General features: G+C 33.6%; 1 protein-coding gene across 2 annotated transcripts in view; it reads left to right on the top strand.

Moving 5' to 3' along the window:
• LOC149785120 (uncharacterized) overlaps positions 1 to 21811 on the top strand; it is a 279057-nt gene that overhangs the window by 163853 nt on the left and 93393 nt on the right. Inside the window, exons 31-32 of one of the 2 annotated variants that reach the window (XM_089978887.1) lie at positions 70 to 245; positions 8579 to 8673. In XM_089978887.1, the coding sequence (XP_089835013.1) occupies positions 70 to 245; positions 8579 to 8673 (271 nt within the window). Of the gene's footprint in view, positions 1 to 69; positions 246 to 8575; positions 8674 to 21811 lie in introns of both variants that reach the window. The other variant, XM_089978886.1, reaches the window with a different exon arrangement.

The following is a 21811-nucleotide window of genomic DNA, read 5'->3' as shown; positions in this document are numbered from 1 at the left end:
CAGGTGCAGCATGTTACAAGGAAGAGTAGCAAGTAACAAGGTCATGGCCATATTTCATGTTTATTACAGGTTTACCAGTGCAATGAGGGGTGCCTTCAGGTTCCTGGGAACAGAGAAAGTCACAGTGGGAGGGGGAGATGCACTCTGGTTGTACATCAACAAAATTCTGGTAGCTGAGATCATCCCTACATCCTCCTCTACAGTTCCTTGCTACAAAATTGACTTATCACCTGCTGCAAACACTGGTGAGATGGCAAAAGTATATTATATGCAAATATTTGCATATGTGTGTAGTATATTATATGCAAATATTTGCATATGTGTGTAGTATATTATATGCAAATATTTGTATCTGTGTAGTATATTATATGCAAATATTTGTATATTGTAGTATATTATATGCAAATATTTGTATATGTGTAGGTGCACTTGAGGCAACCCAATTAGACACAGAGTATATTATCTGCCAGCATTTGAGAGAGAGAAAGAGACACACTCACCCACACAAACTGATAATGGCAAAAATATAAAATGGCCTCTCAACATTTCGAGCTAAATAAGCTTTTCATCAGGGAAGCAAGAACTTAAATCCAAAAATAAACATTAAACACACTCATTTTTATTAGTAAAAACAAAAAGACTATTGTGAATACTTGCCCGTTGTCTATAAATGAACACAATGTTAGATGGTTTGTAATCAGCCCCCCCCCCACCCTTCCATACTAATTATCAAAACCCGTCAGCATGTTCAGTATATACTATACATTCCAGATATGTTCCTCATGTATAATGAAGTACTTTATTCTCATTTAATATCCACTTTTATGCAAAGCTTCTACTTTGAATTGTATCATGTCTACTTTGGTTGATTTGAAAGCTGCTTTACCAGTGTGTAGCATGGTGAGGTATGTTTCACTGAATTCTCATTGGTGGTTATTGCTTGTTCTAGTCCTGGTTTAAAAAACCCCAGCTCAGCCAGAAATTAATGTAGCTTAGTAATGGGGCAGATTTTAAAATGCCCAATTTATCACCTTTTGTAAGTTAGAAAACTTTATAGAATAGGACTGGGTGTTGTCAACAGTTTTCATTCTTCAAGTACCTGTGGCCACAGACATCCTTTGCTACTGCAGGAAGTACAATGTGATAGATTTTGTTGGTATTCATCCTCATTCCCATGCCTGATTTGTTCTAGATGAGATTTTCTTTGTCGAGGAAATTGCATTATTTCTTCTGTTTTGAAGATAACATCATAATGTCTTCCAAGTTTAAGTGAAACATGAAATTGTTAATAAGGTATTTTCAAAGCATTTATCAAACCAAATCTCCTGTTCTTGGAAGCTTTAAGCCATTGAATTTCATTATGAATTTTAATGGGTATGTGTTATACCATTAATTACCTCATTATCAGTCAAAGCTTGTTCTTCCCCTTAAGTAATACATGGGTATATGTGGCATTTAGTTTTTCATATCTGCAATGGCAAAACAAAAATAATTTCAAAACCTCCTTGAAGCTAAATATTAGGTATATGCCAGAGGAGATCACATTTTATCTTAGTTTTTATCTCAGTTTTTAAATGTTCACTTAAGAACTGGAGAAATATTTACAGGCTACCATATATACTCTATATACTCATGTATAAGTTGAATAATTTAGGGAAAAGAAAAACCTGGAAGAAGGGGGGTCAGTTTATCTGCAGGATAAGTTCAAATTTAAGTATTCATATTGGCTACCAGTATTTATCACATAGCCGGTACACTTTGCTATAGTGTGTGCAGTTTAATATTTGTTATTTTATACATGTGAATATATCACTTTATGTGATTCTGATTGGTCCAAATAAGCCCATGATATTATTGTGCAGTATTCTCTTTACCAATTGGCTGTGATCATGGGAAAACTTTTTTAACCCCTCCTTCTAGAAGTTTTTGTTTTAACTGAACATTTTTGGCTGCCATTTTATTAATTGACTCATGAAAGGGAATTGGAACAAAATGGTCTCATCTGTTTCAATATTGCCAATTTACCCATACATGGGTTTGTTATGTCATGTATAACATATAACATGACAAATGGCAAAAAACCCAAAACAAGAACAATAACAACCAGTAAAACTACCGGTATTGCTGAGATGATAATGAAGGTGGGGGTGGGAATGGATGGACGATACATCTCTAGCATGGAATCCACCCTATATACAAGCTTGGTTTAAACGTGAACTTACTGAAGTAAATAAACTCACCTTTGTTCGCAGAAGAATGTAAACATAAACCGGTCTCCCCAACTGACAGAACTTTATCCAACCACAGCTTATTTACACGGTAAATATGTGATGTAAGTCCAACTCAAAACGATATTTGTTTACGTCTTCTGCACAGTCTAATGTTCCAAATCAAATACTGCAAATATCCGGTCACAAATACATTAAGTAAATACACCACTCCCTCAATAACTCGTGCCCTGATAACTTGCAATAACACGTGTGGATCCCATTTTTTAAACCAAAAACACCCAAAAAATTCATCCCTATTTGTTGAACTTCAAGAAAATCGTGATCAAAATCGGTAATGGAAGCTTTGATGTATCGCTCGTTTTATCGTTGAAAATGGTAGATAGGACCTGGAAATTTTAATCAACACTATGAAATATCAAATTTACAAATAACTCATACAATTTTTTACATTTTGTTTCCAAATGACATTCCTAGTACACCGCAATTAACGATATGTAAGGAAATTTCGATCAATGAAAATGTCACTTATGCCAAGCAGTACATTACTTTAATAAATAAATACAAATTAAATAATTTTTTTATCAATTGAAATTTGTGTTCTAGTTCCATCTTTTAGTTCCTTTTAAGTGTAATCATCACAAGTGCAATGTGTTCTCTTGTAATTAAACGTAAAATGCGTAAATCTACCATAACAGCTATGTCTGCGAGCATTTCTCTGAGAACCTAATTAAGTGCCAACTGTGTTTTGATAACTGACTTACATAAGTATTTGTTGTATTGTTGCAATGAATTAAAAGCTGGCGTCCTTTATATTATCACGTTAATTATGTATTTTGAATAAAAAGAAAAGGAGGTGGAATAAAAGAAAAGTTAAAGGCACAAAAATCGGACTAACTTAAAATCTAGCAGCCTCGGTCGTATGTCAGGTGAATTCACTTCATTTGATCAATTGAACACTGTAATAAACATTATTGTGTATGTAACAGAAACTACCTTAAATTACATGACTCTTTCATAACTGCGATCAAAGATAACAAGGCAGCAAAGCAAAAAGAATACTTCGTAAAATAAAGATCTTGATTTCACAGATACAGACCATTGTGGGCAAGTGAGTTTCATAAAATTCTTGAACTGGCATTTAGAGATTAACATTGTACTAATTGAACAATAAAAAATTGAGTTTTGATGTAGACGTGTCACAAAATAAATGTCGCATGTTTTTGAAAGAAAAGGAATCTTGTTTGGTGGTGTATCAACAGTTAGTCTAGTTCCCAAATTGCAGACTACTGATTCGGCAAGATACTATTAAATACCACTATGTGAACCAGACTCATCAAGAAAACAAAAAGCAGTGATGTAATACACAGATTTTTCGCGTACATGTGATGGTTGTTCAAGCCAGTTGGAACGATCTTTCATATGTTGGATATTTAAACAGAATAATGAACAACTTCATTATTAAAAGTTATTATCGACTTGATTGTAAAATGAGGATTCAGTCATTAAACAGCCCATTTCCCTAACGCCGCCCCCCTCCCCCTATGGTTTTCTCAATGTCAAAGCGACTTTTTAAAAATTTTGGAGGTCCCTCGGTAACTTGCGCCTCGCTTATAGTGTGGTCTATTTGTGGACCCCATTGTGCGTGAGTTATCAAGGGAGAGGTGTATGTGTATTTCTGCATCAAGCAATCTTCAGTTTTACACAAATATGGCAACAATGTAATGTTTAGTTGTGAAATTTCAATGTAAATACTGTCACTGTGTTGTGTTGGCCAACTCAAACTGGTACTGTGCACTGTATCAAACATGTGACATTACACACATTGGACATTTTGTGTTGACAAATGTTTTGTCTTTTGTAAAATGTTCTGTTTATTTAGATGGATACTTATTCTTTGATTTATAGTTATCAAAAATGTATAATATACATTTACTATTTCAACTTTCTTTGGGACTATTTTTTACCCACAACAAATGAAGGGTACAGTGTCTGTCAGAATGAACAAAATTATTTGTTCTTCTTTCAATCTAAATAATTTCTACTGAAATAAAACTATGTGATAAAAAGAATCTCAAATGGGTAATGATTTAATATTAAATTTATGAAGCTCATTAAATAATGTCCAGCTTTTGCAAGCCTAGGCTCACAAAAGCTGGACATTATTCAACTCATTTCATAAATTCAATATTAATTCATTATCCATTTTAGATCATCTATATATTGTTATTGTAGATTGCCAAAGATGAAATCTCATATCTAACCTGAACTTCCAGTGGGTTTTTTTATGCATATTTGATTTTATTTAATTTATATTTGATTTAATTTAATTGTTTGTTTATTAGTTTTAATTTTTTTATATTCCATTACATGCTATTGTAATGTAATTTTATTTACTGGAATTTGACATTTTCCAGAAATTAGTTTGACCTGACTGTTTTTTCATAAACACCTAATATTAGAACTTTGTAACTTAATGCTGACCTGGTTCCTGACCTTGATACAGAATTAGTAAGAGCTGAAGTAAACAACTTCTTTTTTTGTATTTTATATTAATTCTTAATGTGGGATTTATAGGGTGAAATCGAGGATGTTCTGGGTGTACATGACTTTAGACATGTAAATAGCCTCTATTTTGAAATTCTGGTTTTACCGGAATTGCACAGTAGCCAGATTTAATAGTGATGGTTTGAGAAATAATCTCAGTCAGGCTTTTAAACACTTGGATGTCAAGGTGTTAATTCTATTGTGACCAGTTTGAGATGAAACTTTTTTTATGGAATTATTAATTCTTTTCCCTGAGAATATTAAATCCTCATACAGAATTCTTAGACAAAGACATTTGTTGAAATTTTATTCAGAATTCAACCACTGGAATATTATTTTCTGTGGTTCAACAAAGAACTGAATATACATCAGTACTATACTGGTTATAGCATATGTCATCACCTTCCATTTTGGATTTCGTTGGGACTTGAACTCAAATTCATTAGAACATTTGTTTAATAGGACTTCTAATTTTTAATTCTTGGATTATTCTTGGATTATTTTTGGATTTGTTTCTTAAAATCATAAGTTCTTTTCCTCATTTTTACCTTGTTTTTCTAGGGAAATAAATTAGTTGTTAAATTTTACAATGCTCATTGTCTTCACTTTTTTCTTGTTACTGTTTATGAGAGCCTAAACACGTAGCACCAGGACCTCCTATACTGAAACTCCATGTGAATATGACCATCCTTTCAGATTAGCAGTAGCAAGGTTTTCAATATAGATGGACTTATGTATTGGCTAAATATGTGTGGGTCATGCACTTTTTAATGTTTTGCCTGTTCAATTTTGGGGAGGGGTCAGGTTATATGCAAATGGGCTTGTACACAAGTATATATGGTAGTTGATGGTCCTATCAACATGGGGTTTCCTTGCAAGACTTCTTATGATCTCTAGTTGGTCCTAAATGAAAATGATCTTACATCCAGTCTGGCCATCATCATTAAAACATTGTTATCACAACTCCAAATATAAAGACATATTAAGATGCTGTTTTCACTAAAAGACTTTTTATGGTGTCTGGTTGGTCTTTAAAAAAAAATGATGCCAGTCTGACATCCCATATGGCTGCCATGGTCACCATTTTGAATATGTTATTATTGCTACTCCTTCTCAATGGATGGTCATGTTGATATGGGATTTTCACTAAAAGACTACTTATGATACCTAATTGTTTCTAAAATGAAAATAATGCCACTCTTACATACAGTATGGCTGCCATGATGGCCAGCTTACAATTTTGTTAATGCTACTTCTGAATGGATGATCACATAAAGAGGTATCACCAAAAGACTTCTAATAATGTCGACATGGTTCTAAATGAAAAAGGTGCCAATCTGACCTCCAATATGGCCACCCTGGTGGACATCTTTAAAATCTTGTTATAACTCAAGAATAACACAGGTTTTTTCAGCTCTTAGCAACATGAAAAGAGGAAATGGTCTTATTTTGGATTCATGAAAAAAACGTTTTTGTCTGGAGAATCAGTGCCACTGAGTGGCTCTTGTTTTATTTCATTTTTTATTATTATTATTATTATTATCCATTTTGATATTTATAAAGAAGTGCATTCTTCTTCCAATAATGTGCAGGGTTCCTCTACAACATAATCGCACATGTTTGCTTATATAATAATAACATGACAAAAATGCATATATGTTGATTAATTCCAATTGCCAAAAGTTTTAGTGTTTTTTACATTTATTGTACTATACCCAAGTCACTAGTTTGGACTCAAGTCTGAGTTTTACTCACCTTGGTCTCAGCTACTTAAGTACTAATTGCAGAATGAGTATACTGTACTTGTATCTGTTGATTAAATATAATTGTTTCAACCAGTCATTGATTATGCCAAAAAACAAGCTCAATCCTGGGACCATAGAGGTGTGAAGTTCTTGCAAAATTCCAATTCAAGCTTATTGCTACTGGAATAATTTATATTAGCATACTTAATTCCATGCCACATTTAGGAAGTGGAACTCTAATTCCTGAGAAGGGCATATTTCAAGATGAGTTTATACAGGGACCTCTCCATTAAAGTCATACCTGATTATGTGTCCAAACTGAATAGGTGGAGCTATATCTCCTGACAAGGGCACTGTATTAAGAATTTGTTTGTGGACTTCTCCATTAACCTTGTACTTAATAATGTGTCACATTTTAGGAGGTGGAACTATAAAATCCTGAAAAGGGTACTGTGTCAGGAGAAGTTTAAAGCTGTACTGATTGATCGGCCATACTCATAATAGGGCCGATTATTGGAACAATCGGTATAATCGGTATCAGCAGAAATAATCGGTGTCGATGTAAACAAATGATCTTACAAAAAAATATAAATTTAATCATAACATTCATCATGACATGGCTTGAATTTTAAATCAGAATTAAATAGTGGAAATTAAGGAATAAACATTTTATTTGGAGGTTAATTGAAAGACAGTATATTCTTAAAAGTAAATACTTTTAACACACTTGCTGTAAACTACCGCTGATTGTCTGCTCACAACAAATTATCAATACCATGCATGCACTCATCCCAATCACAGCAGCCAACCAGCCAAATGAGGCCTCATGTGGCCGTTGAACTTCCAGCATACACATTACAGGGATGGTCCTGGCTTTAAAAAGTTGTCTCCAAAAAAATCACCAATCTCAATATTTTGTTGCCAATTTTCAAAAAATGTCACCGGAATAAGTAGTGAATATTTTTCCAAGACTATTAATGTAATAGGCAATGAAAATTGAAAAAGATGGGATAGTTATTACTTTATTGACAACAAGCAATACAGCCATAATATTGCAAAATAAATCATTACATGACTGTTTTGCATTACTTCCATGGTCTTTGCATTGTGCATCATCATTAGTACATCGGTCTAACTGTTGTCACCTGTAATAAATGCATTATCAAATGTAAAATATCTACTTTCCTACTTTCTCTCTTTTTTTAATAGAAACATCAGGTATTAAGCAAATCTATATTATGTATATTATTTTCCAAATAATATTTTTGTAAGAAACTTTATTTAGATAATGGCATTTTAATACTAAAACCCTATGATTGTACTTTGCAATGTAAGATAAGTGACGTATAATGCGACCGTCAATTTCATGCATTCAGGAATTAAATCCCCCCCCATGGCTAGCTTCACACAGTACATCGCGCTTTACATGCTTTGCTTGTTAGTGAACTCCTTCCTAAATGCCAGGAATGATCACTGAATGCTGTAGATTTTTTCTTGACAAGCAAATTATGATCTCCATTCCCACCAATGAAACTTACACTAGTCAACTTGACCTGGCATTACTGTACCGTATATATAAGCATTGATTACCATCATTAAATTAAAAGAAGGAATGTAGAAACATATCACAGAGCATATGTGCCCCCAAAAATCTAATTCAAAATAAATAGGTATTTAGTAAAAAGTTTTATTTGCATATATGAGTTAACAATAAGAAATAAGGTGGGATATAAAATGTGGGAAATAGTTATCACATGTATGGTAGCTTGAGACCACATTTGAACTGTTAACATAAATCCGCACCAATTTAGGCATTGTTAGTTACAACAAAAATAGGGCATGGTTTACTTGTCAATCAAATACTAGTTCTTTCACTAACTGTAGAACAGGCAGTTTCTTGAAATAATTGGTCTCATAATCAGTATCGTCAATTCTAATAATCGGCTATACACTGTATCGGCATAATCGGCGAAAAGTGACATTGGTACAGCTTTAGAGGAATTTATTTACAGACCTCTCCATTAACTTTGTACTTAATTATGTGTCATATTTTAGCAGGTGGAACTATAACTCCTGAAAAGGGCACTGTGTCAGGAGGAGTTTGTACAGGGACCTCTCTGTTAAGCTCAGCAGCTGTGTCACTGAAACTAGAGGTAAAACTGTACAATATATCACTTACTATTGCCTCTCAGTCTGTCTGCTTTGATGCTTTTCATTCTGTAACTGTGATTGTATTATGATAATTCTTCATTTAAAGAGGGTGACTCAATTAGTAAGAACTAATACCACCCGAGACTTTCTACTTTGCTTGGTATAACTGGAATAACATGCACAAATCTTTGTAACTGACATACATGTAAACAACTGGTACATAAAATTAACATCATCGTCATAGATATATATACACTGGCTACTTGCATATTTTAAAGATTTACTTGAATAATTCTATGTAAATAGATGAGCTGAATACTAACAAAATTTTGTACCACTGCATACCTTGGTATTTCTGAATATATGCAAGACATACCATGGCAGACCCTGATTATACTAGGGACCAACAATTTAACATTCTCAGGCAGGGACCTGACTTTTTAAATAAAACAGTTCTGTCTGTCAAAGGTTGAAAAATATCTTGCTCCAATTTATAAGAAAAAAATCGCATGTCTTGAGGTAACAAAATAAAATATTCCAACTCATAAGAAAATAATTGCACCCCCCCCCCGAAATTACCTAAAAGTAGATGAATTTGCTCTGTGTAATATTAAGTAATTAGTGTGTCAATATCATTTGTCATTATGATTATAATAATAAGTGTTTAGTATGTCAGTATCATTCCAGTCACTGTAATAATAATATTAAGTAATTAGTGTGTCAGTATCATTCCAGTCATTGTGATAATAATATTAAGTACCGTATTTACCACATATGTTGGGACACGATAAAATAATAATTTTTTTTCCCGTCCCAGAACTTATGGTGAAACATTTTTTCACTTTGGTCATATGTCCCAAGACTTAAGAAACGAAATAAATTTGTATTGCATTTGTGCTCCCCCCCACTGCACGTCGCAATAAAATAGATAAATAAAATGCTTAATTGATAATAAAAAGAAAGAAACTAACCTTGTGTTGTTATCATTTATTTCTTTTTTCAAAATGAGCATTAAAGAATAAAATATTTCCACGAAATTCGTATAAGTAGCGTAAGCTTCCATACTGTAGCGTGTATCAATTATGTCCGATACCACACACCATGTTGTTCATTGACATGAACTCTGAGAAACAATTGTGTGTGGTTGTGCTCAAAGGTTTGAACATGTTATCCGACAAAAACTGGAGCCAACAAAATCACATACAAGAGGGAAATAGTCAACTGATATCATGAAGATGCCATTCATGCAAGACACGGTGTTGGGTGCAAAATAATCAAGATTGAATTATATCCAGGTCTACTGTATGACAATATCTCGCCCAAAAAAAATCGCCCAAAAAAATAAAATCATCATTTGAAAACACATTCACTTGAGTGCAAGCGACAGTCTTTTCACCAGCTAGGGTTACATAATTATCCTTACTACACCAAGCACATATAAGCCCTGGTGGTGAATAAACACGACTGGCAGCAAGCAGTTAACTCCTTCTTTGAACATACCGACAGGACATCAAAGACAAAAGGTTATTTTTATTACAAAGCAGGCAATCTCAGAAGCTGACCCCGGTTACTTTATTTTGTAAAGGATATCAATACAAAGGTTATTTTATTGCAAAGCAAGCCAACATCAGAAGTTGACTATGGATTCTGTGAAGTGAGCCGATTTTTAAAAATTTTTTGAATATACAAAGACGGCCGAGATATGGAAGCATACTTGGGTTCCTTTTCAACTGTATTCACGGGAATTTTGAAAATAAATTGAAACAATGGAGCAACTTTTAAAGTGACACAATATAGTGCTTTATGCACAGATGTCGATGACCCAACATCACCCAGAACATTTGGAGAAAATAAAATCATGTGATGAATTCGTTAAGGCCAGAAGAGAACTATACTGTATGCCAGTATCTCGTAAATAAAAATCATTATTTTAAAACACATTCACTTAAGTGAAAGTGACAATCTTTTCGCCAGCGCGGGTTACATAAGTATCATTAATATTTACCCACAGACATCAGTGCACCTTTGTATTAATTATTACTAAAGATGCCAAGCACATATAAACCCTGGTGGTAAATAAACACAACTGGCAGCCAGCAGTAAACTTCTTTGAACTTGCCGACAGGACATCAAAGACAAAGGTTATTTATATTACAAAGCAAGCAGACGCTGGAAGCCGACTTTGGACTCGGAAGCCAAATTTTTTTAAAGGATATCAATACAAAGGTTATTTTATTGCAAAGCAAGCTGACCTCAGATGCCGACTACTGGATTCTTTTAAGTGTGCGATTTATTTTTTTAGCTTTGAATATACAAAGACGGCTGAGATATGGAAGCTAACTTTGGTTCCTTTTCAACAATATTCACAAAAAGTTTGACAATAAAGTAAAATAATGGAACAGTTTTTAAAGTTGCACAATATAGTGCTTTGTGCGTGAACATCGATGACCCAGCATCATTCAGAAGATTTGGAGAAAATAAAATCACGTGATGAATTCGTGATGGTCAGAAGAGAAACATCATTTCGCCGACAATATGATCATTAGCATGGATGAAACTCTAGTGTACTTTGATCACATTCCTGGATGGACTGACGATAAGATGGGCATCAAAAGTGTGAGAATTAGCAAGACTAGTGCAGATTTGAAAACAAATCTTCCTTTTGTTCTTACAGTTTCCACTTCAGGTGGTGTGTTGCCTCCAACAATTTTTCATGGTATGAGAAAGTTAAAAAAGTATTCATGTACCAAAGTAATAGACCGTACGTGTGCAGGAGAAGGGTTGTGTTGATGAGATGCTGCTGCAGTGGATTAAAGAGTTTTGTCTCAAGTACAGTTTAATATTAATTCAGTTGGATTGCAATTTCAGACCTGTAATTTTTGAATGATTTAAAAGGTGTCCCACAACTTATGACTCAAAAAAAACGATGTGTCCCAGAACATAGTGCACAAAAAAATTACTTTTAAAATTAATTTATGGTGTCCCAACAAATGCGGTGTCCCAACATATGCAGTAAATACAGTACTTAGTTTGTCAGTATCATTCCAGTTACTGTGATAATAATATTAGTAATTAGTGTGTCAGTATCATTCCAGTCATTGTGATACTATTAGTAATTAGTATGTCAATATCAATCCAGTCACTGTGCTAATAATATTAAGTAATTAGTGTGTTAGTATCATTCCAGTCACTGTGATAATAATATTAAGTAATTAGTATGTCAGTGACATTCCATTCACTGTGATAATGTTATTAATTAGTATGTCAATATCTGTCCAGTCACTGTGATAATAACATTAAGTATTTAGTATGTCAGTATTGTTCCAGTCACTATGATAATAATAATAATAATAATAATAATAATGAGGACTTTGTATAGCGCCTAATCTTTAGAAGTTCTTTACAACATTAGACAACACCTATAAGATAAAAAGCATATAATAATATTATTACAAAAACAAACACCATGAAATTAGAAAAACATTAAAAAATAAAAAAAAACATGCTGAGAATATTTCAGGTAGGAAACATTATTAGGTCTTTAAGTTTGTTCGTGCAGTCGAAATAAGTGAGTTTTGAGAGCCTTCTTGAATGTGATCACCATGTCTTTGTGTCTAAGTTCAGTGGGCAATTCATTCCACGTTGCTGGGCCCTGGTATGCAAAAGAATGCTGTCCATATGACTTTGTTTTCATAATGTGAATAATGAGTATACGATTGTCAGAAGAGGAGCGTAAGTATCTTGCTGGTGTGTACACATGGGTGAGATCGGATAGGTATGTTGGACTAGAGTCCGACAGTGAAACGTAGCACAGAGAACAAATTTTGTGTTTGATTCTGGATCAAATGGATAGCCAGTGTAGGGTACAGAGCAGCATGGAGGTGTGCTCTGATCGTGGTACTCTAAGTATGATCCGAGCAGCTGTGTTTTGAACTTTTTGAAGTTTCTGGAGCATATATTGAGATGAACCAGACAGAATTGAGTTACAATAGTCCAATCTTGAAAGTACAAATGAACACACAAGTGTTTTAGTGGCATCAACTGAAAGATATTTGCGAATTGAGCTGATGCGTCTCAGCTCAAGATATGCAGCCTTGCATATGTTCATGACATGTTGTTGCAATGTGAGAGTACTGTCCAGAGTAACACCTAGGTTTCATACTGATTGTGTGAATTTAATGTTGGTGTTGCTGATATTTATTGTTTGAGGTAAAGGATGTGAATGAGAAAGTCTTTGTGTTGTGATCAGAATGGCCTCAGTTTTATCATCATTCATCTGCAGCTTGTTACATGTCATCCATGATTTCACATCAGTAATGCACCTCTCTACACCTTGGATGGTAGCATCAACTTCAGTTGGGTGGCTAGATTTGTATATTTGGGTGTCATCAGCGTACAATTGGTGAGACACTGGATGATGATCTATGACACTTGAGAGCGACTGAGTGTACAGAATGAAGAGAACAGGTCCAAGAACACACCCCTGTGGAACACCACAACATAGATCAACTGGGTTGGAGTGTATTCCATTTGCAGATACAATTTGTGTCCTGTTGACCAAGTAGGACTTGAACCACAGTAAGGCTGTATGATGAATGCCACATACATGCTGGAGACGGTGAAGTAATATATCATGGTCTGTTGTGTCAAATGCTGCAGACAAATCAAGGAGGGTGAGGACTGTAATCTTTCCGCTATCCAATGCAGAGAGAATGTCATTAACTACTTTAAGAAGAGTAGTTTCAGTACTGTGGCAAGGGTGATATGCAGATTGTACATTGCTAAAAAGACTGTTTGAATTTAGATGAGATACAAGCTGGGATAGAACAACTTTTTCTAAGATTTTTTATATGAATGGGAGATTAGAAACTGGGTGGTAGTTCTTTAAATCATTATGGTCTAGTGTTGGTTTCTTCAGCACAAACTGTGATAATTATAAGTACTTAGTGTGCCAATATCATTCCAGTCACTCTGATATTACCATTATGTAATTAGTATGACAATATCATTCATCACTATGAAACTCTAATTCATCAAACATCAGCAAATTCAAAATATATTACCATGGACAGTAAATACATATTATTATGTATTATACAAGTGGAGGTTCAGATAACATAATAATTTAATTATAACATTAAATGTTATTATTATTTGCTGCTGTAACTTGCATGATGATCAAGAAATAATATAGAATGAACAAATGCAGCAATACAAAGATCACATATTTCATGGTCATCCTTTGTGGCATTACAAAGATCACATGTTTCGTGGTCATCATTTGTAGCAATACAAGACCACATATTTCATTTTCATCCTTTGTGGCAATACAAAGATCACATGTTTCATGGTCATCTTTTGTGGCAATACAAGATCACATGTTTCTTGGTCATCCTTTGTGGCAATACAAAGATCACATGTTTCATGGTCATCCTTTGTGACAATACAAGATCACATGTTTTATGGTCAGTTTTATGGTCATCCTTTGTGGCAATACAAATATCACATGTTTCATGGTCATCCTTTGTGGCAATACAAAAATCAAACTTTTATGGTCATCCTTTGTGGCAATACAAATATCACGTTTCATGGTCATCCTTTGTGGCAATACAAAAATCAAACTTTTATGGTCATCCTTTGTGGCAATACAAAAATCAAACTTTCATGGTCATCCTTTTTGGCAATACAAAAATCAAACTTTCATGGTCATCCTTTGTGGCAATACAAAGATCACATGTTTCATGGTCATCCTTTGTGGCAATACAAAAATCAAACTTTCTTGGTTACCCTTTACAGTAATACTCAGATCACACTTTTACTATTTTTAAACTTTTGGAATATTTGCTTCCATAGGCTACCCCTTTGTGCATAGATTAGAATATTTCATATTTATCTAAAGTGAAACAAAAATATCTACAACTTACAGCAACAACACTTAATGATGATTTTTTTTTACACACAATCAACATACATTATCTTTAAAATATAAGCAAAGCTGGCATTCGTATATGGCATGGAATTAAATTCCATGACAAAACACCAGAATACTCCAGCCTTGTCTAAATTGTTCAGTATTTTTTTTTTTTTATTTTTTTTTTTTTATTAACCCCGTAATAGGTTGACCAATGGGTCGGGGAACCATCCCAGGGTCACCTTACAATCAAACATTTCTGGTTATCAGATAATCTAGGGATAATAAATATAATCTACAGAGAAAGTAAAAAAGAAAACACACACACGCATATACACATGCATATGACACACAATCTAGGTGACATGGCCTTTATGATATTACAATATTTTGTTCCTGTTTACCATCAAGTCAGAGACAAGTTAAATGTTCATTGTTGAGGTCCATTTTTGAAGAAATTTGTCCTCTTTTTTATTTACCTTAGCAGTGTATTTTTCAATGTTCTTATGCATTGCAACTATTTGCTTAAAAGCAAAAATAGAAGGATTTTTCATATTGAATCTGCAAGTATAAATATAATATTTTGCCAAAATAAGCAGAAAATTACCCAAACTGTCCAGTTGTTCACTTCCTAAAAATGTTTCTTTTTTGGACAGATGTATAATATTTGGGCAAAAAGGTGCAAAAACTTCAATAAAACGGTACCAAAACTGTGAAGCAATACTGCAGTCATAAAAGAGATGCTCAATACTTTCAGTTTCACTCTTACAGAAAGTACATTTGTTGTCATCAGATATGTTAATTCTTTTAAGAAAATCATTAGTAGCGATTATTCTATGGATTAATTTAAAGTTAAAAGAGATCAACTTGGTATCCTTGGTACAGCATTTTGCCTGGCTATATATATCAGACCACTCCTCACTACTTATATTTTTATTAAATACTTGCATCCAAGTTTCTTGCTTCACAGTGTGTTGCCTTTTAGTTTCCTGTAAAAGATTTTTGTAAACAAACTTGAGTGAATCTTGTTTTCGCAAGTTCGTTATTTTATCCTCCTGCTTATCAAAATTTGTTTGTGCTAGGTGTTTTTTTATGGCATCTTTCCATGCTTTAGGAATTCTGGATATTAAGGAGAAGTATTTCAAGAAATCATCGCTTCCAGTTTTTTGTTTTATTATCTCAAAGGTATTAAATTACCGTGATCATCTACTAGATCGTTCAGAATTTCAAAACCAGCTTCTGTCCAGGATTTGTATTGATAAATCATTTTAGGGGGGACAAAATTTAAAATACTCATGGATAGATACTCGTTAGGACTTTGTGGTTCTTCTTTCCATTTAGATACTGCCAAAATTACATCTCTCCAAAAACTGTTTTTAATGAACTTACTAAATTCTTCTAATTTCCTTCTCCCTAAATTCCAAATATCCTTTTTATTTCTGAGTATAGTTGTATTGACTAAGTTCTGCCACGTTCCATCTTCCTTTTCCAGCAATCTTTTAACCCATCTTATCTTAATATACCTAATGAATGAAAATATGTGTATCATATTTAGTCCTCCCTCGTTTTCTGGGGAAACTAGTATATCATGATTTATTCTCTCTACTTTTCCACCCCATACAAATTTAAATAACGTGCGACTTAGTTCTGCTTCAACTTTTGCTGATGGGTTAGGAAGTACTGAAAAAAGATGTATGAATATGGGCAGAACAAGAGTCTTTACAACAATTACTTTACCAACTATTGACAGATGTCTTTGACTCCAGCTTGCCAGTATTCGTTTTGCCTTTGTTAGTTTCTTCATATAATTAATTTCCACCATCTGTTGTAAATCTGGAGAAAATTCTATGCCAAGGAGTGTAAAGTTAGAAGAGGACCAAATTAGGCCCATTTTGGGACATATTCTTTCATTAGAAAATTTCCTGTTTCCAATCCAAATAGCTTTTGTTTTTGTTATGTTACATTTAAGTCCCGATAATAGAGAGAAACCTTGCAAGATATTCATAGTTGCTTCAAGAGAAAAACTAGATCCATCAAGAAGAATAAAAGCGTCATCGGCATACTGACCCAATTTATATTCACTGGCGTCAAAGATTACTCCCCGTACATCCACGTTTTGCTTTAAAGTTATAGATAAAATCTCAACCCCAATGATAAACAAATAAGGTGCAAGGGGATCTCCTTGACGACATCCTCTTTCAAGTCTAAAAAAAGATGACATATGTCCAATATTTATAACACAACTATTAGAGTCATTACAAAACAGTTTAAACCACTTACAAACGGAATCACCAAAATTAAAAGATTGTAGAGCTTCTTCCACAAAGATCCAGTTAATTGAGTCAAAGGCTTTTTCGAAATCTATTAACAATAATAAACCATATCTGTTTTCATTCTCAAGTTGGTCCATGATATCATATATTAGTCTGGTGTTTTCTCCAATGAATCTACCCTTCATATATCCTTTCTGAGTATCGCTGATTATTGATGGAAGAACCTTTTTAATCCTAGCTGCAATTGTTCCCGAAGCAATCTTATAATCTTAAAAGTGATATAGGTCTACAGTTTTTAAAATATCTTCTGTCTTTTTCCTCCTTTGGTAGACATGTGATGACTCCTTGAGTCTGAAAATCTGAAAGTTTTCCTACAGTATATCCGTAATTTATTGATCTACATATAAATCCCCCCAGAGACTTCCAAAAGAATTTATAGAACTCTACAGTGAATCCATCCAAGCCAGGACTTTTTCCATTTTCCATCCGTTTTAGAGACATACTGAATTAATTAATTGTAAGCAGACCCTTGCATGATTCTCTTTTCTCTCGACTAAGTTTAATATTGTGATTAAAAAATCTATTTCGAGTTTCTTGAGGAGCCTCGTCATCAAGCTGAGCAATTCTACTTTTGAACATTTCCATATAAAACTGTTTTTGTGCTTCTAAAATATCTATTTGGTCAGATATATTTGTCCCATCATCTAAAATAATTTCCTTTATTGTCTTATTAACATAGTTTCTTTTTTCAAGATTTAAAAAGTACTTTGTGCTTTTTTCCCCAAATTCATACCATCTAGCTTTAGATCTTAATATAACACCTTTTATGTATTTTTTCCTAGATTCCTCTAATTCTGCTTTTTTTCTCTCTAAATTTTCCAGAATTTCTCCATTTATGTTATTCGACAGTCCCCCCGAATTTCTATTATTTCCTGCTCAATTTTCTTTAATTTTTCCCATTTCTCTTTTGATTTCCTAATAGAATAACATATAGTTTCAGATCTTATTTTCATTTTCAAAATTTCAAAGAACATTTAGTTGTTACAGGAAAGAGAAACATGGTGAGAGTCATCTTTATTTCCCCCTACATAATATTCATTTACAGTGTCAGTTATACACTTTTTGACCAAATCAGTATACTCAATGTTCCTCAACAGTTGGGTATTAAATTTCCAATATCCTTTTCCCCTTGGAAACATTGAAAACGCCACACTCAAAACAATAGCTGAATGATCAGTCTTGTACCCTGGTAAGATACATGCATCAGCTGTATTCATATGAATGTCATCCGATACAAGAAAGTAATCTAGTGTACTTTGTTTCAAGGGAGATTTTTGCCTCCAAGTATACATCTTTAAGTTTTGGTTGGAATTTCGCCAGGGATCAATTAATTCCAATTCGTTTTTCAGGTCTTGAATCGCTGCCCTAGACTGTTAGTGTTTGTCATGTAAAATATTATAAGTATCCAAATCTAAGTCTTGAACAGTATTCCAATCTCCGCACATTATAATTGATGAGTTCTCAAAAAATAAAGTCTCCTCCTTTAACTTTCTAAAAAAGCTAGGATTATCATCATTATAACCATACAAATTCACGAGGGTTATTCTGTTGCCATTAATTGTAATATCTAAAATAATAAATCTCCCTTGACTGTCACATCTTTCTCTATGAATTATAAATTCAAAAGTATTTCTAAAAAATATTGCAACCCCAGCACTCTTACTAGAGCAGTGGCTAAATATACATTTGTATCCCCATTCAGCTGCCCAATATATTTCATCGTTCTTTGTACTATGAGTTTCTTGCAAGCATATTATAGATACATTCTTTTGTTTTACCCAGTGGAAAATATCCCTTCATTTTAAGACTGAACCTTGCAGGCCTCTAACATTAATAGATATAATATTTATGTTATTATCCATGAAAACAGCAGAAATTTTACATACATATTCTTGTACAGGAATGTATGAAGTAATTATCACCTTGAGTTTATCATATGCATGGCTTTCACACTCACACTCACACAGAATACAAACATCCATAATAAAATCATCCTTGGTGTTACAGTAAATGCTGTAGCTTTGGCTGCGTTTAACATTGATACAGTATACTATGGACAACAAGTGAAACAACTCCATTTGCGATAACTCTTATGCACCTCTGACAGACCTTTCCGGAGCTAAGACAGTTTTGTAAACCAAACGGCACAGATTAAAAAGAATAAAAATTACAACTTAATGAATGAAAGAAGGGGAAAAAGGGAAGAAAAAGAAAGGGTGAAAGAGTGCATACATGGAAGTGGTGGGTGATTGAATGTATGAGCAAAAAATGTGAGACTGAGAGATTTATCGTGGAAGAGTAATGTTGAGAAAAGTGAGTAAACAACTGAGTAAATGTGTATATGAGAGTATAAGAGTGAAAGATGATTTATAAACTAGTGAGAGAATTTATTAGGGAGAGATATAACAGTGGACCAGCGAATAAACAAACATATTAATTAAGGATAAAATTGGTGAGGGAAAGAAATGTCTTATAAACAAAATATTAAAACAAATTAGAGTAGAAAAAGGAGTATAAAAACGAAAGTTCACATACCTATTCAGTCAATTTCATAAGTTCACAGAATTGCATATTACACTTATAATCTAATTTTCTCATCAATTTCATCATAGATGTCAAATTTTATCCTTTTTCCTGATTTGGTTTTACCATACACAGATCCGTTAAAGTACCATGCACTGTCAATTTCTTGATGCCTAGATAATTTATTGATAAGTTCAGTATTCAGCCTGGTTAGATCCTCTACCAGTCTAATTCCTTTGTACTGCAGAAAATTCTTCCGCTTCTTAATAATTGGAAGTTTACAATCCAGACTCCAAAATTTGACAACCACTGGCCTTGGTTGTCCCTGTCGACCTGGAAATTATATATCCTATGCACAACCACTATGTCCCTGTTATCTAAATTAATTTTTGTAACTTCCTTCACCAATTTCGGAATTCTCTCTCTCAGATTTTCATTTTCCTCCTCCTCCAGCCCTAAAACTTTTATGTTCAGCTTCCTAGAATATTGTTCGAATTGGTTTGAAGCTGCACTTGCTTGCTCTGATCTCCTCTCATAATCTTTCATATCAATCCTCATTTTATCATTTTCCTTCTTTGCATCCTGTAATTTTTCTAGCAATTGGTGGTTTTCAAATTCCAGTGAATCCACCCTATCCATCAACTCTCCTGTCCTCTCCTTTACTACCCTTTCACTTTCTGCTACTATCTCCTTTCTCAGATCTTCCTTCACATTCTCTAACAATTTCCTCACAATAGTTGTAACAATTTCTGTTAGGTCATCTTTTTTCACCAAGTCAGCAATAGCAGATGTAAAATCTGCTTTTGAAATGCTCCCTCTGAGACTTTGCTTTATTTCATCCAAGTCCAGCTGAATTGTACTCAAGGTTGATTCACTCATACTTGTGTCAGATGTCTCCATTAGGGTGCCACTCTGTAATTGTTCAGTATTTGGTTTAGGGATTTTTCAGTTCAGTGTGTATTTGATTATAAAAGCTCATTATGATTGTCTTGACACAGTTCTCTTCAGCTTTTGCCAATGCAACAATTACTGAAGGAAATTCACAAAAAATGCTTTTCCTTTTTTTGTCTGTGTATGCCAGTACTTGTCCCCCAGTTACAACAAGATGTCTATCTGCAGCTGTGTGTCTGTGTTCACAGCTATTTCACTTTCATATGTCTTGCCATTTTTTTGTGTCCTTCTGCATGTGTGTCTGTCTGTCTGTCAGGGCTGGATTAATACCTTTGTAGGCCCTGGCACTTCTTTAATAAATGATTTATATTGACATGACTCTGCCTCTTTATGTATACACTTTTCAGTAACATGGTGTTTTCATAGACCCTAGGCACAGTGCCTGCTGTGCCTATTGGATAATAAGGCCTGGCCTTCTGTATGTGTGTTTGTCCTTCTACATGTGTGTCTATCTTTCACCTATTTACATCTATTCATCCATATGCATTCTCTGGATCTGTCTTGTCAATATTTATGTTAATTTATTTTAAATTGCCTGTTTGTCTATGTGTTCTTTTCTATCATGTATCTTTATCCTTTTATTTGAAACTGCATTCTCTGTCTGTCTGTTTATGAGTCTAACTGTCTCATGTTAGTCAGTCTGTTTATGAGTCTAACTGTTAGTCAATCTATCTGTTTTGAGTCTGTCTTGCTATTTGTTAGCCTATCTGTTTATGAGTCTAACTGTCTCATTATTAGTCTGTCTCTATTTGAGTATAAGTGTCTCACTATTGGTCAGTCTGTATATGAGTCTGTCTCACTATTAGTCAGTCTGTATATAAGTCTGTCTCACTATTAGTCAGTCTGTATATAAGTCTGTCTCACTATTAGTCATTCTGTCTGTTTATGAGTCTAACTGTCTAAATGTTAGTCTGCTTATGAGTCTAACTGTCTTGCTATTGGTCTGTCTGTTTATGAGTCTATCTCACTATTAGTCTGTCTGTTTATGAGTCTGTCTCACTATTTGTTTGAGTCTAACTGTCTCACTATTAGTCAGTCTATTTATGATGTCTCATATTAGTCAGTCTATCTCTTTATGAGTCTAACTGTCTTGCTATTAGTTAGTCTATTTGTTTTATTCATTCTCTGCAAATATATTTATCCATATGTTTCAGTAACATAAAGTTGTCAGATACATAACTAACATGAGGAATGTATGAAATGTTTTAAATGATAGAAGATACATGCATTAAATTAATTCCTGTTTTATTCATCATAAAATTTCCCTTTTAACAGTTTTTCTAGATTAATCTAGCTTGGAAACTTGTACTGTCTGTTACTTTTCATGCCAAATATTATTTTTAGAAATTAACAATCTATAGAAATTATAATTGTTTTGGTTATTTGTATTTTTGTGCAGAGAACTTTTGTGGTTTTCAAACT

Source organism: Sinohyriopsis cumingii, chromosome 13 (assembly GCF_028554795.1).
Source record: "Sinohyriopsis cumingii isolate HCF-2022 chromosome 13, ASM2855479v2, whole genome shotgun sequence".
Lineage (NCBI taxonomy): Eukaryota > Metazoa > Mollusca > Bivalvia > Unionida > Unionidae > Sinohyriopsis > Sinohyriopsis cumingii.
Note: the sequence above shows the minus strand (reverse complement) of the source record. Positions and strands in the feature narration are given on the sequence as shown.